Here is a 24,024-nt window from a genome sequence, read left to right on the forward strand (position 1 = left end):
GTTGGCGACCACGAGGGGAAGAGCCGCACCCAATGTCATAAAATTAATGCATCACTTACACCTACTGCGAATAAAAATCGGCAGCAAGTCAAGAAAAATGAAATGGATTAAATTGACTGTATGTGAGATGCTGTGACAAAGGGAAATACGGGGCCCGTGAGAGCCTAGTGGTGTCACCTTCCCCCTGGGGAGGCTGGATGACCTTCCTAAGGAAGTCATTCCCATCATCATGGGATGATGAAAATGACAGCAACCAGGAACAGAACTACTGTTTATTAACGGAGTGCCAGGCCCAATGCACTTTGCACAGTGAATGCACTTTATCTTACGTGATTTGTGCAATAGGCCTATGACATCTTCATCCCCATTTCACAGATTGGAAAACAGAACATAAAAGAGATCAAGCAGTTGCTGTTGCTATCAGAGCTGAATGAGTGTGCGATTTTATGGTTTATCTTCTGTGTTTAGTATGACAAACTCTGGTAATGATCTTGTGCTGCTTAATCCGGTAATAACTCGGGGCACTTTCCCAGTGTGGTCTCTACCGAGGTCAGAGTGATCTGGGAGCTTCTCTACGAAGCAGACTCCCAGACCCCTGCTGTAAACGTACTGAATCTGAGTCTCTGAGACTGAGGCTCAGGAATTCGCCTCTCCCAAACCTTCCCTGTGAGGTTGGTTGAAATCACTGCCGTAAGAATTTGGCATCTTGGAGAGAAATGGTGGGGTCATGCAGTCCATTCCCAATCCATTCATCTCAGTCTGTCCTTGTTACAAAAATGTCAGTGCCTCATTAAGCAGAAATGAGTATTGTGTATATGTTTCCTTTATTGTTTAATACACGCATTCAGTACACATAGGACATATGAAAATCAGTAAGAAGGAAACGAGGAATCTGATGTACTGAATCAAGTCGGTAGGAAAAGCTAAGCATCTGATTAAGTATTTATTGCTTGAGACAAAATTTTGAAGAAAGGCTCTTTAGGCAAACTTGTCTGAAATGTACTTAAAGTATTCTAAAGCAAATAAAACAGAAAAAATTCACCCACAAGGATTTAAGAAATCTTTTCATCCACAAAGTGCTCATCCATAAGTGATTTTTGTAAATATAAAATTAAATTGGAAGTGCCATGAGACAAATTGGTTTTAAGACAAGTCCCTTAATTGCAAATGTTAGATTTAGACAAAGCTAGTCATTAGGTGAATAGATCTTAGACAGTGTAGCTTTCAGTACATTGGTTTCCTGCAAATTAGTCTTGTACTTTTTATATGTGGGGGGCATAGAAATAGAACCTGGAGACCATGCCGCTGACCACTCAGGGTAGATGTTGGCCCAGGGGCTGGATGGAACCGATGCATCATATCTCTGCCTTGGGCAGCATTGTACTCCAAGCAGGTTAGCACTCCCAAATCAGTGATTCTCCCCGATTCTTTCCTCTTCCTCCCTGAATATGGTGAGCACCTGGGAAGCATTTAAAATCCAAACACCTGGCCCCGAGACTCTCATTCAGTAGGTCAGAGGTGAAGGCCAGGAATACAAACTTCTAGCCAAGCATCAGGGGACTGTCACAGGTTGTCCAAGAACTCTGCTTAAGAATTAGTGCTCTTGGGATGCCTGGGTGGCTCAGTCAGGTGAGCATCTGACTGTGGATTTCAGCACAGGTCTTAATCTCAGGGTCGTGAGTTCAAGCCCCGCATCACTGGGCTCTGGGCTAGGTGTGGCATCTACTTAAAAAAAAGAAGAAGAAGTAATTAGTGCTCTTTTTTGTTTTGTTTTCAGAGAAAAGGACAAGAGTAAGAGGTTGAGTGGTTTTCAAACGTGGCTTTTAAAAGACGCAAACCTTGGCACCCACCCTCTAATCCCACTAGAATCCCTGGGAGGGGGTGGGAGGGTCTGCATCAGTCTGAGCCTGACGCACCCTCAGGGTTGAGAACCATGAGGCTGCAGGAGTCTGGGCTTCGCTGTGCTCCACTCTGGGCACCCTGTGGAGAGAGCATAAGCACACATGGGAGGAGCCATCCCAATGCAGTTGGCCTTAACCGGGAGCAGGAAAGCCTGCAAGGTGGGGAGTTGGGTCTTTAGTTGCGCTTTGAAGGGTGAATGCAATTTTGATCATCGGGCAGGGAGGGTGTTTCAGGGGGCAGGTGTGACAAAGGCCCTGAGAGAGGATGAGCATGGTTACTGGGAAACCCAGTGGGGAAGCTGGCCTGCCCAGAGAGACCAGAGCGGCCAGGGAGATGCAGGGCAGGAGGCACCTGCTGGCGCTGGGCAGGGCTGGATGGCCCATAGCAGTGACTGGGGCAGGGAGTCGTGGGGGGACCTCCAGCGTGACGTGTGCTAGAGGAAGATGTCTGGTACGGGGCGCAGATGTGTTAGAAGGGTGGACCCTGTTACCCACCCTACAAGACGAGATGAGGTCCCAGACCTGTCAAGGGGGCAGAGAACACAGAAGTTTGCAAAGGACAAAGATAAAGCGATAGAAACTCAGAATGGCAGACGGTGTATAAAGGGCTCCAGATCTGTTATGAGCAATGACTTGGTATTAAGATATCATGAAGATATAAAAATAGACACTTGAGAGTTACTAAAGATCTGGGCTGCCTAGGCCCGCTCCCTTGTCTACCATGTTGGAGAAAGATGGGGATTACAGAGCCAATTCACTGAAAGCCAGTAATTCCATTTAACCTTTTCCCCATTTTCCTCCCTTTTTACCAAATCTACTGAGCTAAAAAATTATTTTAAGTAATTCATCTTCATTTCCTACTCCTATTTAATTGATGACCGTGGGTAGTGAAACAACCAGAAAAGAAACACAGGCAGGAAAAGAGAAAGGGGTCCTCCAGGACCCCAGCATCTCTTTTCTCAAGCAATGAGAGTAACCATGTCCACTAATTTGACCATTACCTCCTTGCCTGTTCCGATAGAATTTTCTGGCATCCCCTCGGCCATTTTCCTAGTGAAGAAGCCAAGTAAGCTCTGCTGAAGTGGTAGCAGGAAGCACGGTGGTCGAGTATGTGCAGGAAGGGGTAGCTTAGCAAGGTGGTAGAACCCAAGGTAATCACCATTCCTTCCCAGAGAGATGATTCCATGCTGCCCTCCTGCTCAAGCGAGTGAGCGCCTGCCTGCCTTAGATAGACACCTAGAATACAAAGGAAGGAATAACGGGTAAAGGTTCTTGGATAGAAACCCTTAACACATCCAGACACACTGCATTTACTAGGGTTGTGCAAAGCCTTCCAAGAGCCAAGGGAGTGGACACTTCAGTAGCAAGAACTGGACACGGGGTGAGTTTCTGCCTCTCAGCCACTTGGAATGAGCACCATTGGTCACGCACCTGAACGTGGTTAGGTTACTTTGTGTCGTGTGCATGGGGGATGGTGACAAACGGGATGAGCCTTTGTGGAGGAACATGAGGGAGCCCTGTGGTTACGACCAGTTGGCATTTTGGCCTTGGGGAGCAAGCTTATCAGGTCCCCTGGAAGTATGAAGCTTCCCTGTATCTCAGCTGTAGGATCCACTGTTTAGTGTCCATACACCCCTGGCTATGTAGTCCTAAAATTGTTTTTCATTTTATGCTCATGTACCTCCCCTCCCCCTCCCGGAGAGTATCTATTTCTGGGGGAAGAAGGTGCGAATTCATCCCACTGCAGAGCATCAGAACGTCAGCTCATTGTCTAAACATGTTGTGAGCCTCTTGCTGTGTGCGCTGGGCACTGTACAAGATGCTAAGGAGAGAGTGACACATTATTCGAGGTCCTGGTTCTCCAGCAGAGGGGACAGCTGTGTAAACAGGAAGCGCCATTCGGTGTCCTCAGAGCCCAGTGGCATCGTCTGCAAAAGCGAGATGATAATGTGTGTACATCACAGGCTCGCTGTGAGGATTAAAGTGAAAAGCACTTGGTATCTGGCACGGGGCAAGGGGCGGCTAGAGTTCTTTCCCCCTTCACTGTGGTCACCATTGCTGTGGGCGCGGACCCGCCTCACGCCCACAGGAGGTCCACTGGGTTCGGAATGGAAGGAGTGCTGTAATGACCCAGGAAGGCTTCTCGGGGGAGGTAATTTTTGAATTGGTTCTTGAAGGGAGAGGAGGAATGGACCCGGAAGACAAAACAGGAATATTCCAAACTGAGGAGGGAATGTGGCAGAGGCCCAGGGGTGTGCAAACATCAGGTAGTCTGGGGAACACGGAAGTTCTGGAGGGAAGGAGAGGCCTGGCCTGTGCACCTCGGGTTTCTCTGTGAGGTAGGAGCTGCTGAGGGAGGGGGGCCTTGAGACCAGGGAGGACCACGACAGCCCATGTGGAGAATGTGAGGGACAAAGGCCCCCCCACCGTGGGATTTAGGGGAGGGTGGAGACTGAATTTGTGGGCCAGCAAATAAGGAAAACCCACAGGAGAAAAGCAGTAGGTGTCGTAGGAGACTCCCATCTAAGGCTTTTCAGATACGATAGGAGAGGCCATTTCTCATAGGGGAACCAGAGCAGACTTCAGGAGGTAAAGTGTGGGCATAGAGAGATGAGCTGAACAGCACACAGACCTTGGGAGGCTTGGATGACGCGTCAGGAAGGTGGGCTTTATTTCTAGGCCATTGGTGGGGTTTAAACGAAGGTGTGACAGCAGATTGGTGCCCTCGGGATGTCACTTCGGTAGAACTGTGGGGAAATTAAACTGACGAAGGCCACACTCAGAGTAGACAGACAGATGGAGAAAAATCTAAGGCCTCTAGGAGCAAGCCGCAGAAGCCTGCGGTCCTCCTGATGTGGATACCAGGTGTGAAGTCGAGAGCGCTCTAACGCCTCCCCCGCCTGCCTTTCCCGGCCGAGCTTCTCCCAGGCCAGCCTGCAGCCCACAAGACTCAACCCTGCCCCCCACCCATGCTAGATCATCTCCAGGAATTTGCAAGGTTGTCCCAAAGGTGGCCTGAGGGCTGGTCTGCCCTGCAGCTCCCCTGAGTTTGGGGCGTCTCTGGGAAGCTTCAAAACCACTCTCCTGGAACCGAGAGGTGCTGGGTGTGTGCGGGTTCCACCAAGGCCCAGGAGTACCTGTTGGAGCGTCCCTACAGGTCAAGTAACCCAACTCCGGATGCCACGTGAGTGGGCCAACCAGCCCCGCCACCGAGCTCAGACCTCATGGAGGTCAAGTGTGGACAGGAAGAGATGAGCTGCACAGCACCCAGACCGTGGAAACCTGGCCTCCGCGTGGGGCACCTGAGCTCTGTGACAGTGAATCCATGAAAGCATCATGCCCAGGTTACAGAGGAGGGCGTTAAGGTTAGCAGCAGCGATGTTACTTGTGGAGGGACATGCTGTCCGTGGACTTGAACCTAGGACTGGCTTCTAGTCCCGTGCCTGTTAGAAAGTGCCAACTGAAAGGATATTTTCACATGACAGTGGCAAAATTGTAGACATCATGGCGGATCCTAGGAAGGGTCTCTTTGAAGTTCCATGGGTTTCCAGGAACCAAAGAATGCGCTGCGTTCGTCCCCCCTTCCTGCTGCCGGTGAGCCTTACTTAGCCTGAGAGCTGCGTGACAGACGTCGCCAGTGCCTGGGTCCCCGAGGGCCCTTGATGTGGCCAGCCCACTTTGGGCAGGAACCAAGAGTTGGTGGGTGCTTGTTGAGGGGCATTCGCCCTGCTGGTGCATTTTATCTCAGAGCCCACGGCAGGGCCCACGGTCCCAGGGTGGGCGCACATGTGAGGGTCTAGGTTTCTTCCCGTGCCCCCAGACTCACAGCTGCCTCTCGCCCTCCTTGTGCTGCAGATCCTGGCGGCCCTGTGAAATTGCCTTGTCTGCCCGTCAAACTGTCGCCTCCACTACCTCCAAAGAAAGTCATGATCTGCATGCCTGTCGGGGGGCCAGACCTCTCCCTGGCATCCTACGCGGCCCAGAAGAGCGGCCCGCAGAGTGGGGCCCAGCACCACCACACGGTCCTGCCGTCCCAGATCCAACACCAGCTGCAGTACGGCAGTCTCGGCCCGCACCTCCCCTCCACCACCGGCTCCCTCCCCATGCATCCCTCTGGCTGCAGGATGATCGAGGAGCTGAACAAAACGCTGGCCATGACCATGCAGAGGCTGGAAAGGTAATTGGTGGGGGAAGGGGAGGGAGGGCTGGGGGGGGGGGTCTTGGCTCGGTGGGGCGAGGGGGGTGCGGGGGCTGCTTGGGGATCTGACCATGACTCAGAGGTGTAAAGACCAGGGTAAGGGCTCATCCTCTCTGGGGGAAAATTTGGAAGTAAAATGAGACCCAAAACTCAATGTCAAGGAAAGTGTGGAAGAAAAAAAAGATAGTGTTGCCAATTGCCAAACTATAGAACAATCATATTTATCAGAAAGAAAAAGTAACATCTCTGTATACACACACGTACTCTATAAATAGCATAATATGTATAAATATATAAGTAATATACAAATATACTAGTATGTGTAAATATATTAATATACTTAATATAGATTTTAAATATAAATATTTAATATAAGTTAAATACTTACTATAAATATATTAATATATGTATTTACATGTAAGTATATCTAAATACATAAATATATATAAAGAATAATATATATGTGTTATATAACACACATGCTTCTATAAATCTTAACATTTTTTGAAAGCATATATATATGATTATTAATAGTGGTTACCCCTCAGGTGGGGAGACGGGAGAGAAATTCTTTTACTTTTATATTCCATATCTTTCTGTACTGCTACTTTTTTACTTTGTGTGTATTGTTTTTATGATAGAAAAAGACAGGGACGCCTGGGTGACTCAGTCGGTTGAGCGTCCAACACTTGATCTTGGCTCAGGTCATGATCTCAGGGTCGTGAGATCGAGCCCCGTGTAGGACCTGAAGGACTCGTTCTGAATTGTTCGTGCTGTGTGTGTGTGTGTGTGTGTGTGCGCGCGTGCGTGCAAATACCACCCCACTTCTCCCAGATTTCCCAACATGATTCCAAGGCATGTTGCTTGCCCTAATTCCCTAGCACAAGAAGAAGAAAGTGTTGCAATCCGCTGGGCAGGATGTGTCTGAGCTTGGGACCCTGAGTGCCTGTCCCGGAGTAGTGACAGCTATTAGCTGGGTCCTGGCGATGGGAAAATTGCAGTCTAGAGGGCCTGCTGGTCACCGGGCAGAGAGCCAGAGGCAAGATGGACACAGTCAGGAGCTTTCTGTGATAGTTTCCAGACTCGCCGCCAAGTATTCTGTGTTTGGGCTATACGTGATTCCAAGGGGAAGTAGTTGTTGCTAGGACTTCTGACTCGATTGCCAACTAATATCCACCCTTGCTGGAAAAAAGATTTCTTTGGCCCCTTGGCATCCTTTTCAACTACTGTTATTGTTAATAAAGAAAGTAGTCGTTTTCCATTTGGATGGCACTTTTTAGTCTTTGATATATCTTTATTATCATCTTAATCTTCACATGACCTAGGGAGACTGAGTAAGTAGAGAAACTAAGGAAGGCTAAGTAAGTTCCCCAATGCCAATTTCTCAAGAGTGGTCAGCAAACTGCTTGTTGCCCATCGGTAATCGTATAGATACAGAAACGGAGGCCAAGTTTTAAGATGCTTTTATAACGATTTGACAGAATGATTTTATGTCTGTTGAATCTGATAATAAAAAAGGGTTTCGGTTTTTATAGATTTTTTATTATATTTTACAAAAGCATCAGTTTGTGACAGATTGAAAATTAAAATAGATAAACATACCGACGAAACTAGCCAACAAAACAGGTCCTTCCTCATAGACGTTTTGAAAAGCACCATCCTAGGTAGTAAGTCAAGGGGCACGTTCTCAAGCCTGGGTTTTCCTACTGCAAATCCAGAACTCTCCCTATAATAGTACAGCTGTTTGGGCGCCTGGGTGGCTCAGTTGGTTAAGCGACTGCCTTCGGCTCAGGTCATGATCCTGGAGTCCCGGGATCCAGTCCCGCATCGGGCTCCCTGCTCAGCAGGGAGTCTGCTTCTCTCTCTGACCCTCCCCCCTCTCATGCTCTCTCTCTATCTCATTCTCTCTCTCAAATAAATAAATAAAATCTTTAAAAAAAAAATAGTACAGCTGTTTTCCTGAAAACAGCTAACAGTCAACATAATTTCCGATCTCCACACCTACTGTATGCCCAGTAAGCCTTTGTATCTCGCAGGAGCTTTAATCAATTGAAAAAGATACTCAAGAGATCATGGTAGTTGCTAAATCTGTTTCTACTGAAATATGCCATTTTCAAAGGTTCAGTGGGAAGTGTTAACCAACAAGGGACACGCCGTTTTTCGGTTCAGTAATTTCTGTGTGTATTTGTAGAATATTTCAGTTTCATGTAGACCAGTGGGTAGGTCTGTTGGACCTAAACCAGGTCATTTCTTTCCTGAAATGAATCAAAGAGAACAGATGATATTATGGGAAGAGGGGGCAGGAAGGGCAACAGCATGATGTTGGCTGCTGGGCCGAGGCAATCCCCTGTGCTTTGTACCCCCCTCGGGCTCTCATTACCTCCTGTCTCCCTCCCTTCCCGCCTTAGGTCAAGGTCACAGGGTTGTTCAGATAGACCAGCCAGGACGTAGGGCATTAACGTGTGCCTCACTCTAACAAGATCACCCTCCAGAGAAAGAGAGGCCTTCTTCCCAAACAAACAAAGATGGAGAGATTTTTCTGAGCGTCCCCATCTGGGTCTTCCAGAAGTCCTGGGTGGATCCGAAGCAACGTTGTCACAGGCCGCCTCCCATTAGTGCGGGATCTGCCACCATCTCTGGTGATGCTGCCCTCCTTTTAACTGCCTACAAATGCTCCCGGTTGCCTGTCAACATGATTTCATCCTTGTTCTGACCAAGCTGAACACGGAAAGAAAGAATCATTTCTCTCTTCCCCTGGCAATTTCCAGTGACCCCAAAAAACATGGCAAGCAGGAAGAAACATTCCCGAGCACTTGAGCATGCCAGCCGCAAAGCCCCCAGGGTCTCATGGAATGTCACCTGTCCGGCCTGGGTGCATTCCTGTGGTCGGCTCCTGGTGAAACCCTGTAAGTCATGTGAAAATCAGATGAGGAATTAAGGCATTAATGCCGGACTTTGGGCCATAAATCTGAGTAAATAGCCCTGTTGTCATTGGAAGGGACCATGGAGAACATCCAGGCAGCCAGTCCAATGCCAGCTGCAGCATGCCTGACCATTTGTCTTCCACTCCCTGCGAGGACAGGAGCCTCCCAAGGGCCCCAGAGAGCCCACCCCGTTGTCAAGAAGGTTTGATTACTACGGAGTTTCTTATATTAGGTTACAGGTTTTACTTCTCCTAACTTAGACCCCCTCAGTTCTATTTCTAGTCTTCCTTTCCTGTGAAAAGTTTCCAAATCTTTGAAGGTCGCTGCCAGTGACTTTATTAAGGGCTTCTCTCTTCCACACCAATAATCCCAGGTTCGTTATAATAACCATTTATTGAGATGGTTTGTAGACCTCTTACCATCTTGCTTGTAGTTCTCCGAAGAATACTGTTCTGATTTGTGTGAACAAGTTCTTTTTTTTTCTTAATTTAAATTTTACTTAGTTAACATACAGTGCAATGTTGGTTTCTGGAGTAGAATTCAGTGATTCATCACTTACGTACAACACCCAGTGCTCATCGCAACAAGTGTCCTCTTTCATCCGCATCATCCATCTAGCCCATCCCCCCACCCACCTCCCCTCCCTCCATCAACCCTCCATTTGTTCTCCATCGTTACAAGTCTCCTATGGTTTGTTTTCCTCTCTTCTTTTCCCCTACCCCTTACCATATGTTCATCTGTTTTCTTTTTTAAATTCCACACGTGAGTGAGATCATAAGGTATTTGTCTTTCTCTGGCTGACTTATTTCACTTAGCATAATACTCTCTAGCTCCATCCACGTTGTTGCATATGGCAAGATGGCAATCTTTTGATGGCTAAGTAATATTCCACTGTATATACACACCACATCTTCTGTATCCATTCATCAGTTGATGGACATCTGGGCTCTCTCCATAGTTTGGCTATTGTTGATAATGCTGCTGTAGATATGAACAAGTTCTTAATCATTCATTACTCTAACCTGAACTTCCTCGATGATGCAAAGATGTGACATGTAGTTGGGTATTTACAGCATTGGCTCACCAGATTTGGGGGAGGGGTGCAGGAGGAGGGAACTAGAGACAAAGTTGAAGCAAACTTGAAGAGCGCCATATTTATGGCAGGGCAGCCAAGCTAGAGGGGGCCCCGCATCACGGGGTTCCACGGTCTAACTGCTGGGATGTCAGCCTCACTTCTTTTTGCCTTCGATTCCTCATCTGTAAACCAGGGGTAATAACACCACCCCCAACCTCGTTAGAGTTGTTTGTGAAGAACAAGTGACTTCTTCCATCCAAATTCATCATCCTGTTGCATGGCATGCAGTGAAAGTGTCCAAGAAACAGTGGTGAATGTTACACCAAATTACATAAAAATTCACCTTCAGTGTCCCTGAAAGGCACATTACAAATAGGTTTGATCTAATCTTATTGGAGATTTTGTGTCAGTTTCCTGAAATGACATGGTCTTCACTTGTTTCCTTCCTTGATGATTCATGTCTTTTTTGAAAGTGACATTTTCTCATTTCAGGTATCATGCAATTTTTAAGATCCGCAGTAAGGTCAGTGATCTAATTGACATAAATCTTGGAATTCAGACTTAAAATCCTAATCAGCCACTAATTTTCTTTCTCATCTTAATTCACTCCATCAGTTCCCTGTGCTCTGACTTGCCTGTTGGTAAAATGAAGATAGGATCTGTATCCTTGTTGACCCTGAAGGAATTTGGGGAAGATTTTTAAGGGAATACACTTTAAAGAAGTTCCTTCTTAATTAAGGAAAAGGGAAATTTGTCCTTCCAATCGCTCAGGCCAGAAATCTTGGGGTCATTCTTGACACCCTTCTTTTTCTCGTACCTTATGTCTGAGGCGTTGGCAGATCCTGTTAGGTCTACATTGAGAATATCTCTTAGATGAGCCACTTCCCACCCAGTGGTCTGACCTCCATTGTCCCTGCTGCCTGGTCTCCTGCCTCCACTCCTGCCCTTCAGTCAAACAGACAACATGTCACAGAAATTGGGTCTTGATTGCATTAGTCTGCTAGGGTGGCCATAACAAAGTACCACAGACTGGGTGGCTTAAACAACAGGAATTTATGTTCTCATAGCTCTGGAAGCTAGAAATCCAAGATCCAAGTGTCCACAGGGTTGGTTTCCCCTGAGGCCTCTCTCCTTGGCTCACGGATGGCCACCTTCTCCCTGGGTCCTCACGTGGTCTTCCCTCTGTGTGCGTCTGGGTCCTAATCTGCTCTTATAAGATCACCAGTCATTTGGTTAGAACACCATCCCCACCCCAATGATGTCATCTTGCTCAGTCGCTCCTTTAAAAACAGTCTCCAGATGCAGTCCCATTCTGAGGTACTGGGATTAGGATTTAAACACATGAATTTTGAGGGGGACACAATAACCCATAATAATGACTGTGCCCAAAATGTTTCTTTGGCCTTCCAGCACACTTACGAGTGAAAAGCAAAGAAGGCCAGCATGGCGTGGACCCCTGTCATCTCCCTGTCTCATTCCCCGCACCACCCACCATCACCCACCACAAAGGCTCTCTCGCTGTTCTCACAGCCTTGGGCTGCCAGGTGCCCTCGGACAAAGGGCCTTTGTGCTGACTATTCCCTCATTCTAGACTGCTCTTCCCTCACATATCCTCAGGGCTCTGTCCCTCACCTTCTTTGGGTCTGTACTCAATTGTCACCTCCTCAGTGAGGCCCTCCCTGATCTCCCTACTTAACATTACAACCCTCCTCCCAGCACAGTGTATTCTCCAGCCCCCCTTTATTCCTTTTGTAGCTTTTTTCCCCATCTAACATCCTATATTGCTGGCTTATTATTTTGCTTATTGCTCTTCTCCCCTAATAGGATATACCGTCCGCAAAGGTGAGAACTGTTTTGTTCCGGCTTGTGTCCTGAACGCCTAGAATAGGACCTGGCTTATAGTCACTATAGGTACTTAATAAATGTTGGAGTGAATAAACAAATGGATGGATGGATGGATGGATGGATGGATGGATATAGAGTCCTTGGTAGCCACTATGGTTAGATTATTACTCTATTCCCTGCTGATGGACGTTTAGAGTGTTCCTGATGTTCTTTGTCACTGTTGAGCTTTGAGTTCTCACAAAACACTCGTTATGTAAATATTAAGTGATGGTGGTGAGAATATGTCTTTAACCTTTTGTATTTTTCTCATGATCCTAAAATTTGGAACGCTCCCTGTCTGGAATGCACTCTCCTCTCCTCTCCACCACCCACTCCACCTTGTTTTGCAAAGCAAAATTCTGCTTATTTTTCAAGAAATACCATGTCCTCCTTGACCCCTTCTCAGATGCCCAGAGGGAGCTCTGCCTCCTTCTGGACTGCGTCTCTCAGCACACACCACCTCATGTTGTGTGTTTGTCTGTATATTCTCTCTTAAATATGGGCAGGGACCAGCCTCGTCTTCCCTCTCAACTTCCCAGTCCATCACTGGGACCTGTCATGTAGCAAGTACTCAGCAAACATTTAGTAAATGAATTAAGTTCTTCTGATCTTTGAATAGAAAGGTATTTTCATCTGATGTTTAATGTTTTCTTAGAAATTCCCTTAATTATAGAAAGAAGCTTTACTTGTGGGTATACTCCCCATCCCATTGTTGAGCTGTTATTGAACTGTGTGAATTTTGTTTTTGTAGATATTAGAAACAAAGTAAAAGTGTCTTCCTTTAAAGTTGCACATAGGGCTTTGCTTGTCACATTGAGTAATATCAGACTTGAGTTCAAGATACTGTAATGTTGATGATGAACTTGACCCACTGAAGTTCCTTGTCCCTTCATTTAATTCTCTTGTACCATATTCGTTGTATATGATAAAACAACCATATTCGTTGTATATGATAAAATTGTGATCATCCATGGCTCTTCTAGCAAACTGTTGAGGTGTAGAGTTTCATATTGGATCGTCCAACTGTCTTCAGTATCCTCCAACTAAGACTAAAACTTAACTTCCAGGATTTTAGGAATTTATAGAGATCTGAAAAATAGGCACAAGCGGATGAAAGGTGGATGAAAGGGCATCCTGACAGATTAGAGGAAGGGGAGTGTATTAGTGTGGGAGGAGTAATTGAAATCTCTGGGTTGAAACTAAAAAAAAAAAAAAAAAAAATTCACATGTTTTCAGTCCTATGTATGTCAATAATTATGTCCTTAATACTGTTTTATTTTCATCCATTGGGTTTGGTTTAGGAAATTTTAAGAACTATACATTTAGTTCTAGAGAGATGTGTTTGCTTACTACCTATGGGTGTTAAAGTGGACAAATAAATACATCGCTACTAAATTCAGTTTTCCTCTACCTTTTCCTACCCCCAGAATCCCTCAACAGCTAGAACAGGAAAGCTCTAACATTTAAAAAGGAAGGTACCTGTGTTTCCTTAGCATCCATAAGATCAGTCCACAATTTTTTATTGAGTACCTTTTCTGGACCAGGCTCTGTGCTTGACCCTGCAGATACAGCAGTGAACCAGGTATGGATGGTTGCTGGCCCCAGCGGGGTGCAGAGTCTGCTGGAAGCATAAACTGGGTGAGTCAGGGAGGGAGGACGGCATACAGCAGGGGGTCAGCTTAGTAGGTGGGATTCAGGGTGGGCTTTTCTGGAGAGCTGCATTTCAACTGAAATCCAAAAGATAGGAATGACCAGATAAAGAGGGAGAAAGGAAATGAGAGAACATTCTAGGCAGATGAGAGGAAGGAGTGATAGATTGTCTCCAAATGGGTGGTGAGATTTTTATGAAAAGGCAGGAAGTTGGCAGTTATTCCCCGAGTCTGTAGAGGACCAATCATTGAGAATGAGAGAAATAACAGAAGATTGTAATCTGACCTGAGGAAGGACCCAGGAACCGCTGGAGAGGGTACTGGAGGTCTTCAAGAAGGATAGGCTAGGGGCACCTGGGTGGCTCAGTCGTTAAGCGTCTGCCTTCGGTTCAGGTCATGGTCCCAGGGTCCTGGAATCGAGCCCCACATCAAACTCCCTGCTCAGCGGGAAGCCTGCTTCTCCCTCTCCCACTCACCCTGCTTGTGTTCCCTCTCACACTGTGTCTCTCTCTGTCAAACAAATAAAAAAAATCTTAAAAAAAAAAAAAAAAGGATAGGCTAACAGCTGTCTCAGATGCTTTACTCGTGTATTTCATAGAGGAAAATCTAACAGGGGAGATCATTTATTCAGGACCTGTCCAACTCTGTAACCTTGTGTGAGATAGATTGAAGTAGGTTTTTAACTCGACTGTGAATGTTTCTAGAAATAGAATGATTTTTTACCTCTTCCAGGATATTAGTTGTGCATCTGTGTTAACAAGTCCAGACCAGTGATGGTCAACCAGATGCAGGAAGGGTTCCAAAACCATCTTGAACTCTTCGTAATGTTTACTGAATACTGCATGCCAAGTATTGTGGTATACACACAATTAATAACATCTGTGATCTTTCTTTTAAAATAATAATTTTTTAAAGATGTATTTATTTTAGAGAGAGAGTTGGAGCAGAGGGAGGGGCAGAGGGGGAGAGAGAGAGAGAGAGAGAGGGAGAGAGGGAAGCAGACTCCACACAGTGCATGGAGCCCAACGCAGGGCTCGATCCTACAACCCCGAGATCATGACCTGAGCCAAAATCAAGAGTCGGGTGAGCAATCAACTGAACCACCCAGGCACCTCTGAAATAATACTGATAAGTTTAGGTATGTGAATAGTTTATTTTGTTTGCTTATAATATCCCCATTTTTATATTTACACATTAGCTGGGGATTAAATTTCTACCTGTCAGGAATTCCTGAAAAAGGAATAATTTCAACTTTGGACAGAAGAAATTGAAAACAGTAGCCCTTCTCCCCCGCCCCGCCCAGATTCCTTCAATCCCTCAAATCCTATTATTCCATAATTACTTTTAGACCTACCAAAGAGCACATTTCATTTATAATCCTAGTATAAATACATTCCATGGTGACAACTACTTTTTCTTCATGTGGCCTCCCCGGTCACAGGAAATTCTAAAGAATAATTCTTGGTCATGAATTAGATGATTTCCAAGGTTTCTTGTAGCCATAACAGTCTAATTACTGCGTTGGCTTGTGCTAAGAATGCTTCCATCTGCAAATCAGAGTGTTCTGTGATGATAAGCAAACACACATTGGTGGCCTGGCAAGAATGAAACCAAAAACCTAAATGCCATTTGCTTGTGAAGTAGCATTTGTTCGAAGAAGTTCAGGGTTTTGTTCATTATCTGTGAAACTGCATACATATTTAAATGAAATGCATTTCCAGGGAATGATTCTCTTTCTTGTATCAATGACCATTTGTCCCTGACCTCTTGAGGCCAGAACTGGCAACTTCTTACTTTAGGTCATTTCTTTGATTGTGAGGTACAGATTTATCTGTAAGTGGCTGCATGTCGATATTGTTTTATAATGTAACTGTGATTCCCAGGGGCATGATGTGATTTCAGTGCAAGGTGATGTCACTGTGAGCAGGACGAATCTTCTCCTGCAAGGTGATGAGCAAACTGCTTGGGGCGGGAGGGTGCAGGTTAAAATGAGACTGTATAAACCACTAACATCTTTTGAAGTCTTAAGAGGATAAAAAAGGAAGTATATTTTCAAAAGAGGGAGACTCTGTTCCTGATTTCCTATGTGCATCAGTAGAAAATCTGCTCTTGCCCATTGCGTGACTGTCGATTCTTTGATCTTCTCAGAAACCATTGTCCAGAAAGATTCTTCAGGCCAAAAGCAACCAAAAAGCTGAAGGAAGTGTTTTTAATAAATTCGTGGATAATATCCATAATGACTGGTTTATGATGAATGGTCATTGCTTAAGTGCATCCCTAGTTAAAACACTGACATTTACAAAGCACAGTGCACCAGCATTATCTCTGAGAAAACCTATGACGTGGGCAGATAGGTGTCTCCATTTAACCGATGAGAAGCCAAACCAAGATGTACAGCTAGTGAGTAACCCAGCTGGGTCTCAAACATACGCCTCCCCTCCGTGCATCCTGCCCTCCCGGCGCCACCATCCAGCCAAGCATGACCCAGGACCCCCGCTGATGTGTGCAGATGGAGTTCTGCTAGAAAGCCACCACTGCTTGGCTCCTCCATCAGAACTGGAGAGTGCTTGGGAGGGATGGGCTGTTGGTCAGACTCTGTGCGTCTTATGGTTTTATTTCTCCCATCCCAACCCCAGACAGGATTTCAGAAACGTGGGGCCCTGGTCCTTGGAAAGGGCAGAGGAAGGGATTGTGAATGAATTAATTTAAATTCATCACCACTCCGGGAAAAAAAAAGAAGCTCCAAACACATTCTCGACTGAGGACGGCTCAGTGCCCTGGTCTATATATAGGATGACATAGTTTCCTGCTGACTAGAGTCCAAGAAAAAAACAAAAGCTCTAATGTTGAGTTTCTTATCTTAGAAGGCCATGATAAAACACACAATGCGTGCCTGCTTGCCTAAAATGAAGCTGATTAACTGTTTTCTTGGATTTCGGTGGTTATTTCTGTCATTCTTCAACCTCAGGCCCTGCAATTCGTAGCATAATTTCTTACACATTTTTGGTCTCCAAGAAGAAAATTGTTCTCCCTCCCCTCTGAAAGCTCTCTCTATAACTCACGCACACCACATTACAAAAGCTGTTCCTTTGGAAGTTTCATTTCATTTTCAGTGTTATATTTGTAGATAATAAATTTCCTCTGTCCTTTGAGGAAATTAATGTCTTTTTAAGAAATTTAACAAGCACTGCATCTGAAATCCAATACCAGAAAGCAGTATCTCTTTATTACACATTTTTCTTTAGAAAGAATGATAAAATGGTTCTCAAGTTTTTTCAAGGAAGATTAGGATTTAAAATAGACGGTGATTTTTAATTTCAAAATCTGTCCCCGATTTCCTAAAAGGGTATCGGAGGGGTTTGATAACCTGTAATCCCCCGCCCATGGATGAGGCCCAGGGCCCTGCCATGCCTCCCTGCCATGACTGTTACCATCTGACAGAGATAGAGAGGTGATATAAAGCTCTCTTGAAAAGAGACCAACTGTTGTCATGACCCGGAATTGTTGTAGATGTTTTGGCATTCATTTCTCTATGAATTATTAAAAGTAAACTGCCTCTCCCTCACCAGTAGGAAACATGATAGGCTATAAGATAGTCTTAACTTTCAAAGTCGAGGGATTCCTTAGAAACATACAACTATTTCAATGGTAGAAAAATGGCAGAGGGGAGGGGGATGGTAGGAAAATGGTAGGAAAATGGTGGAGGGGAGGTGGATGGTAGGAAAATGGCAGAGGGAAGGGGGATGGAAATCTGAGGGGTGCCTTTGTGTTCCCAATCTATGTGTCTCCTACTTGACTTAGTAGAGCCAAAAAGGAGAGTTGAATTTTCCAAAAATAAGACTTGCTAAATGTTTTTCTTGATGGAGACAGGACTGAGGGAGCAAATGAAGCTTTTCACTTCCGTGACATGTCATGGGGACATAATGAAGGAAAAGAGAGTTTAGAATATATGCTTTTGCAGATTTAGGACTGCCCTTTTACTCTCAAGCTTTCAGAATTTTTCTGTTTTTACTGTGTCTGTTGTAAGTAGTAGGCGTCCTGTTAAAACAGGTAAATTTCTCTTTGTTCTTCCCTGGTGGTTCATTTTTTTTTTCACAAAGGAAGATGTCATTTTTGGTCAATGAGGACAAAACAGAGCCCACATCCTTGTGGGCTTACCTTTTAGGGAAGGAGACCCATGAATATGTAATGCGCTGTGAAGTAGGGACTGGGCACTGAAGAAAAATAAGGGAAACAGGAAGAGTTGATGGTGAGGCCTTTCTATCCTCAATGAAATAGGTTATTAATGTGGCCACAATAAACCCATGTGGTCCCCCTTTTTAGTGACAACACTCCATGATCCATGGTTGGATTATTCAGCCTACTAATTATTGTCTCCCCTCTCTTGTACCCTATTCTGTCTGCACACCTACTCACCTTCGGCCCTGTGCTACTCACATTAAAACTCTTATGCTGCCTGAGTCTAGAATTCAAACCTGCCTCTCTGTTCCATAGTAGCCTCTAACCTTGGGGCTCTTCAGAGCAAAGTTCATAGCAAAAGAGCAGTTGGGTTCTGTGAGCATCTGTTGTCCTTGCTTTGTGCCAACTGCAATTCCTAGTCAGCACGTACACGTACCAGAAAATCCTAGGCATCAAGGCTTCTCTGGGAGAAGACAGCAGGGTTCGTGGGAAGAACACAGGCTCTGGAGAAGACCCAAAGTTACATACCTGCTGTGATCATAACCACGTGATCACTTCCCTCATTTTCTCGGAAACATAATGCCCTCATCCATAAAATCGAGATAATAGCAGTATTCTTCCTTACTTCACAAGAGTCAATGAGAACATTTACAAAGCACTTGTATAGGACCCTTAAAGGACCATATGTGTTAGCTATTGCAGTTGTTTTGAAAGATCCCTGCTCCTTCATCCTGAGTGGTGGAGCCCCTGGTATATTTAATTAGTAGAATGGAAATACTCCAAAATGGCACAGCTGTCCGACATCTTGTGAATATCATGGAATGCTCATCCATATGACATTTGTTGGGAAAATTACATCATTTGGAGCTAGGTAGATGGAGAACAGAATCTCCTCTTTCTTCCACCCCTGAAGAATAATTTAGGGCCTTTGGTGTTTGTTTAAATTCGTTATAGAATGTGCAATAAAAAGAAACTTTCTAGATTCCATCTAGCCCAACTACCTTACCTTACAAGATGGCCTAACTCTGGGCAGTCTTAATGGAAGTAGCCTGACAGGCTGTGAGTGTAGAATTGGAAAATGTAATGACCTTAAGATCTCTCTTTCACCTGTTCTGTGTTCCTGTAGTCCTGAAATGGAAGGCACCGTGGGTACGATGGCACCCTTCCTTGCGGAGATCTCTGTGCCTTGTCTCTTTGGATTATTTTCTTAGGGGGAAAAAGCTCTCGGTCATGATTTCCAAAACCTTAATTCTCCTTTTGCAAGGATATTTTCCCTACAACAACAAGACTCTAAAGTTCGCAGGGATGGTTATTTTAGTGAATTAAATGATGGGAAAACACGGGGTGGCCTAGTCTGATTCCAGGGGATTTCAGTTCAAATATTTGACTGACTTTTCCATCCGTTCCAAAACCATGCACAAAAATGGGGCTCAGAGGGCGCCTGGGTGGCTCAGATGGTTAAGTGTCTGCCTTCAGCTCAGGTCATGATCCCAGGGTCTTTGGATTGAGTCCCGCATCGGGCTCCCTGTTCAGCGGGGAGCCTGCTTCTCCCTCTGCCTCTCTCTCTCTCTCTGTCTCTCATGAATAAATAAATAAAGTAAAAAATCTTAAAAAAAAAAAAACAAATGGGGCTGAGAGATGGAGATCACAGATAATCAGCCTCTGTCTGTGATGCTCGAGGTCCGTGGGGCAGGGGGGAGGTACTCAGACACGTAATCATAACATAATGGGACAGATGCTGTAGCAGAGCTAGGAGCAGAGCCTGGAAGCACAGAGAAGGGCCTGGTGTCCACTGGAAAAATCAGACAATTTTGCTTGGAAGAACTGGCACTTGAGCTACCCCTGAAGGGCGGGGGAATGCCCCAGGCCAAACTCTGAGGGGATAGTTCAGAGCCTGAGTGATGGCAGGAGCAGAGGGAAGAGGCAAGAAGTTTCGAAGTGTGCTTGGGAAGCAGCGAGTGGCCTCGTGTAGTTGGAACGCTGGGTAGACGGTGAAGAATGGGAACAGATAAGGTTGGAAGGGAGCGTGGAGCCACCTCGTGAGGCGCCCCCTAGTTCATGCCAGAGGTGCTGGAGTTCATCGAGGTGACAGTGAGATCCTTCAGAGGTCTTAATTGGGAGAATGACATGATCAGATCTGTTTGACAGCCCTAGAGAGGGTGGGGAGGGGAAGGCCCTGGAAGAAGACAAAGTTCAAAGTCATAGCAGGGATTCCGCTTCTGCGTAGACAGTGGTATTGTGACATCAGTCAGGGATAAGATTCTGCAGTCCCTCCTGCCTGAGTCCAGTAATGTCTGCAGCGCTCCAGCAGTGACCTTGGCCGTGTGCCTCGCTTTTCCTCTCTGAAACAGGGGGATAACAGTAGTACCTATCCAAAAGGGTGGTTGTGAGGCTTACGTGAACCAATGCATGGCACAGGGTGAGCATTTAAAATGTCAACTTTTGTCCTCTTTGCTTGCAGTAATGCAGTAAGAGTAAAGGCAGGCTCCATCCAGGAGACTCGGATGAGAGGCTTTAAGTTTACCTGCAGTGTTCCTTCCCAGTCAGCTACTGGGGAGAGGAACAGTGAACACAAATCATAGGCAACGAGATCCATTTGAATTCCAAGCAAACCCAGCGCTTCATCCTGAGGAGTTTTTATGTGAATGGTCTAGAATGGATCTTATTACGTGAGTCAGCTTTTCCTCACCAAGTGTGACAGGTACTCTGGAGGGCATGGTGACTTAGGCCACCAGAGTGTCTTTTTGTAAATCACTGGCCTGGGCAACATGGTGAGAAAAGCTGGCTCACTCAAGAGTGTGCTTGGAGCTCTGGCATTAGTGCTCCTCAGGACTGGAGCGGGGGTGCAGAGAATTTATTTGGTGGGAGTCTAACAGCATCAGTGGGATGGTTCCACCCCCCGAGGATCAGCCTGGAACATAGCAAGTCAGGAACTCAGGAGAAAGGATCTGGACGGTTCCTAATTATCCAGAGAATGCTGCAGCTTCCTGATGGTCAATGCCGAGGTTGCTTTGGAAGAGACTCACGTGGTACAACTCGGAGGAAGCAGCACATAGCAAAGCTGTTGTGGATATTCTAGGCCAGTGGCTCCCAAAGGGGCAGTTTTGCCCCCACAGGACATTTGGCGACGTCTGGTGATATTTTCGGTCGCCGCATCTGGAGGAGATTCTGCTGGTATCTTGTGGGTAGAGCCCAGGGATGCTTGCTGAACACCCTACAATGCATAGGACCAGACCCTCACCCCAAAGAACCATCTAGCCCAAATGTTAATCATGCCAAGGTGGACAAAATCTGGTCTAGGCCATTATTTAACCAAAGTGTGATATATGCATTTATTGGTAGTACATTAGTTGAGTGTAGGACAACTTTCTATAAAAGTTTTAATAGTCATATTTATTTTAACATAAGTTATAAACACATATAATAATTAGCACATAAAACCTATGATTACAAAGGTAGGGCTTAAGATGAGGCTACAATGGTGTTTGTTCTTTTAAACATTGACTTAAAGATACAAAGTGAAAATAGCATAAATGGACTTCAACTATGGCACACACACACAAAAATGAGTGTGGGTATGATCGAGGTTAGGAAATATTGGTTTAAGCCAGAGGTCAGAAAACTCTTGTTTTTCCATTGACTGTATTCCCCATGCCGTACCTTCAGCCCCGTGACTTCTTCATTCCATAACTGAAAGCCTGTATCTCCCTCTCCCCTTTGTCCATTTGTCCAGCCCCCCCATGCCCTCTAGCAGCCATCAGTGTGTCCTCTGTATTCATGGGTTTGTTTCCTTTTCTGTTGGCTGCTTCATTTTGGTTTTTAGATTTCCCGTATAGGTGAAATCATGTGGGTATTTGTCTTTCTCCATTTGACTTATTTCACTTAGCCTAATACCCTCTAGGTCCATCCATGTTGTTGCAAATGGCAAAAAATCTCATTCTTTTTGATGGTCACGCCATATTCCATTGCATCTATATACCACATCCTCTTTATCCATTCATCTATCCGTGGGCACCTGGGTTGCTTCCCTATCTTGGCTAGTGTAAATAATGCTGCAATAGACATAGAGGTGCATGTATCTTTTCAAAATAGTATTTCCATCTTCTTCTGGTAAGTACCCAATAGTGGAATTACTGGACTGTAGGTAATTCTTTTTTTAATTTTTTGAGGCGCCTCCATATTGTTTTCCACAGTGGTTGTTCCAGCTTGCATTCCCACCAACGGTGCACAAGGGTTCCTTTTTTCTCCACATCCTCACCAACGCTTTTTTTTTTTTTTTTTTGTCATTGTCTTTTTGATACTAGCCACTCTGACAGGTGTAGGGTGACATCATTGTGGTTTTGACTTGCATTTCTCTGATGATGAGTGATGCTGAGCATCTTTTCATGTGTCTCTTGGCCATCTGGATGTCATCTTTGGAGAAATGTCTGTTCAGGTCCTCTGCCCATATTTTAATTGGATTGTTTGGTTTTTCGGCATTGAGTTGTATAAGTTCTTTATATATTTTGGATATTAACACCTTATTGGATACATCATTTGCATATATCTTCTCCCATTCAGTCAGTTGCCTTTTTGTTTTACTGATGGTTTCCTTTGCTGTGCAGAAGCTTTTTTTCTGGTGTAGTCCCAGGAGTTTAATTTTGCTCTTGTTTCTGCTGCCTTAAGAGGCATAGCTAGGAAAATGTTGCTAAGGCCAAAGAGAGTCCTGCCTGTGTTCTCTTCTGGGGTTTTTTATGATTTCAGGTCTCACAGCTAGGTCCTTAATCCATTTTGAGTTTATGTTTGTGCACAGTGTAAGAAAATGGTCCAGTTCCATTCTTTTGCAGGTAGCTGTCCAGTTTTCCCAGCAGTGTTGATTAAAGAGATGGTCTTTTCCCCATTGTATATTCTTGCCTCCTTTGTTGTAGATTAAGTGACCATATAAGCGTGGGTTTATTTCTGGGCTCCCTGTCCTGTTCTGTGGATCTGTGTGTCTGTTTTTGTGCCAGTACCCTGAGCCTTGTAGTATATCTTGAAATCTGGGATTATGATACCTCCAGCCAAGGTTCCATACAAATTTCAGAAAACATTTTCTGATAGTTGAGATAGTGAAGATTTGAGGCTCTGTTGCAACTACTCAACTCTGGCATTTTGGAGCAAAAGAGGCCAAGACAGTCAACATGAGGAGGTCGTCCGATGAGTCAACAGAGGAATCATCAGATGAGTCCTTTCACCATCCTGACCATTACAGTGCAGTGTCCAAATGAATCCTTTAAACTCAGTGCCCAAGGGCAGCCTGACTGTGGCAAGGTAGAACACTATTACCTGTCCTGGTTATAGTAAGATTTAAAATACTTACATAAAGTAATAATGCTCTCTTCTACACATTTCCTCCACCTTACATGTGTACAGTTGGGTTTGTGATTAATCCAAGTACACAGTCTTACCAGTACCGCTATTCAATTTTTAGGTATAGCATATATTGAAACAGGATGAGTTCAAATTCCAGCGCCCTTCTTTACTACCTGTGTCCTCACAGGCCTGTTCATTACCCTCCCAGAGCCTCAATTTCCTGCTTAATAAAATGAGGATAATGACATTTCTCCTGCAGAGTTGTCATAAAGATGAAATGAGATATCGGATATGGAAGTTTCTAGAACAGGGGACAACACAGTCAAGAAATGTTCCTTTTTTTCACTCTCCATGCCTTCTCTGTCTCAGTTCTTCCATATATTTGATGAGGATGCCCTTTTTGTCATTAAGCCATTGATGAAAGTGCCGGCCAAGTTAGGGGCACCCACAACCCTGAAGAACATACACCACGAGTACCTCCCTGAATATTTAAAAAAAAAAAAATTCTTAATACTCTGTGAAAATGATTTGCCAGCCCCTTAGAAAAGCACCTAAATCTCGGTGGTTCCAGCCCATATTCACTCAGCAAAAATAATAAAAGATGATTGTCTGCTTTGTGTCAGGAACAGGGGTAGACACCTGCTACAAACATGAGTGAGACAGGGTCCCTGCCCCTCCAGGAGACTCCAGCTTGGTTGCGGACGGGAGGTAGCAAGCAAACAGATGTTCACAGTGTTCACAACGGTGGAGTCTCTGGAGAATGTAGGCAAAGCATCCCCTGGGACAGAGTATTAGCAGATAAATAGAAATCAGCACAGGGAAGGTGGGAGGGGAGCACATTCCAGGCCAAGAGCATATAATGCCTTGTTGCATGTGACCGAGG

At 45.2% G+C, this 24,024-nt stretch overlaps 1 protein-coding gene across 8 annotated transcripts in view; it reads left to right on the forward strand.

The window, feature by feature from the left end:
* Window positions 1-24,024, forward strand: part of PHACTR1 (phosphatase and actin regulator 1) — a 308,221-nt gene that overhangs the window by 238,457 nt on the left and 45,740 nt on the right. For all 8 annotated transcript variants that reach the window (XM_034985688.1, XM_034985690.1, XM_034985689.1 and 5 more), the window contains one exon: window positions 5,757-6,078. In XM_034985688.1, the coding sequence (XP_034841579.1) occupies window positions 5,757-6,078 (322 nt within the window). The remainder of the gene's footprint in view (window positions 1-5,756; window positions 6,079-24,024) is intronic.

This window comes from Mirounga leonina, unplaced genomic scaffold (genome assembly GCF_011800145.1).
Source record: "Mirounga leonina isolate KUSES-001 unplaced genomic scaffold, KU_Mleo_1.0 Mir_366, whole genome shotgun sequence".
NCBI classification, from domain to species: Eukaryota; Metazoa; Chordata; class Mammalia; order Carnivora; family Phocidae; genus Mirounga; species Mirounga leonina.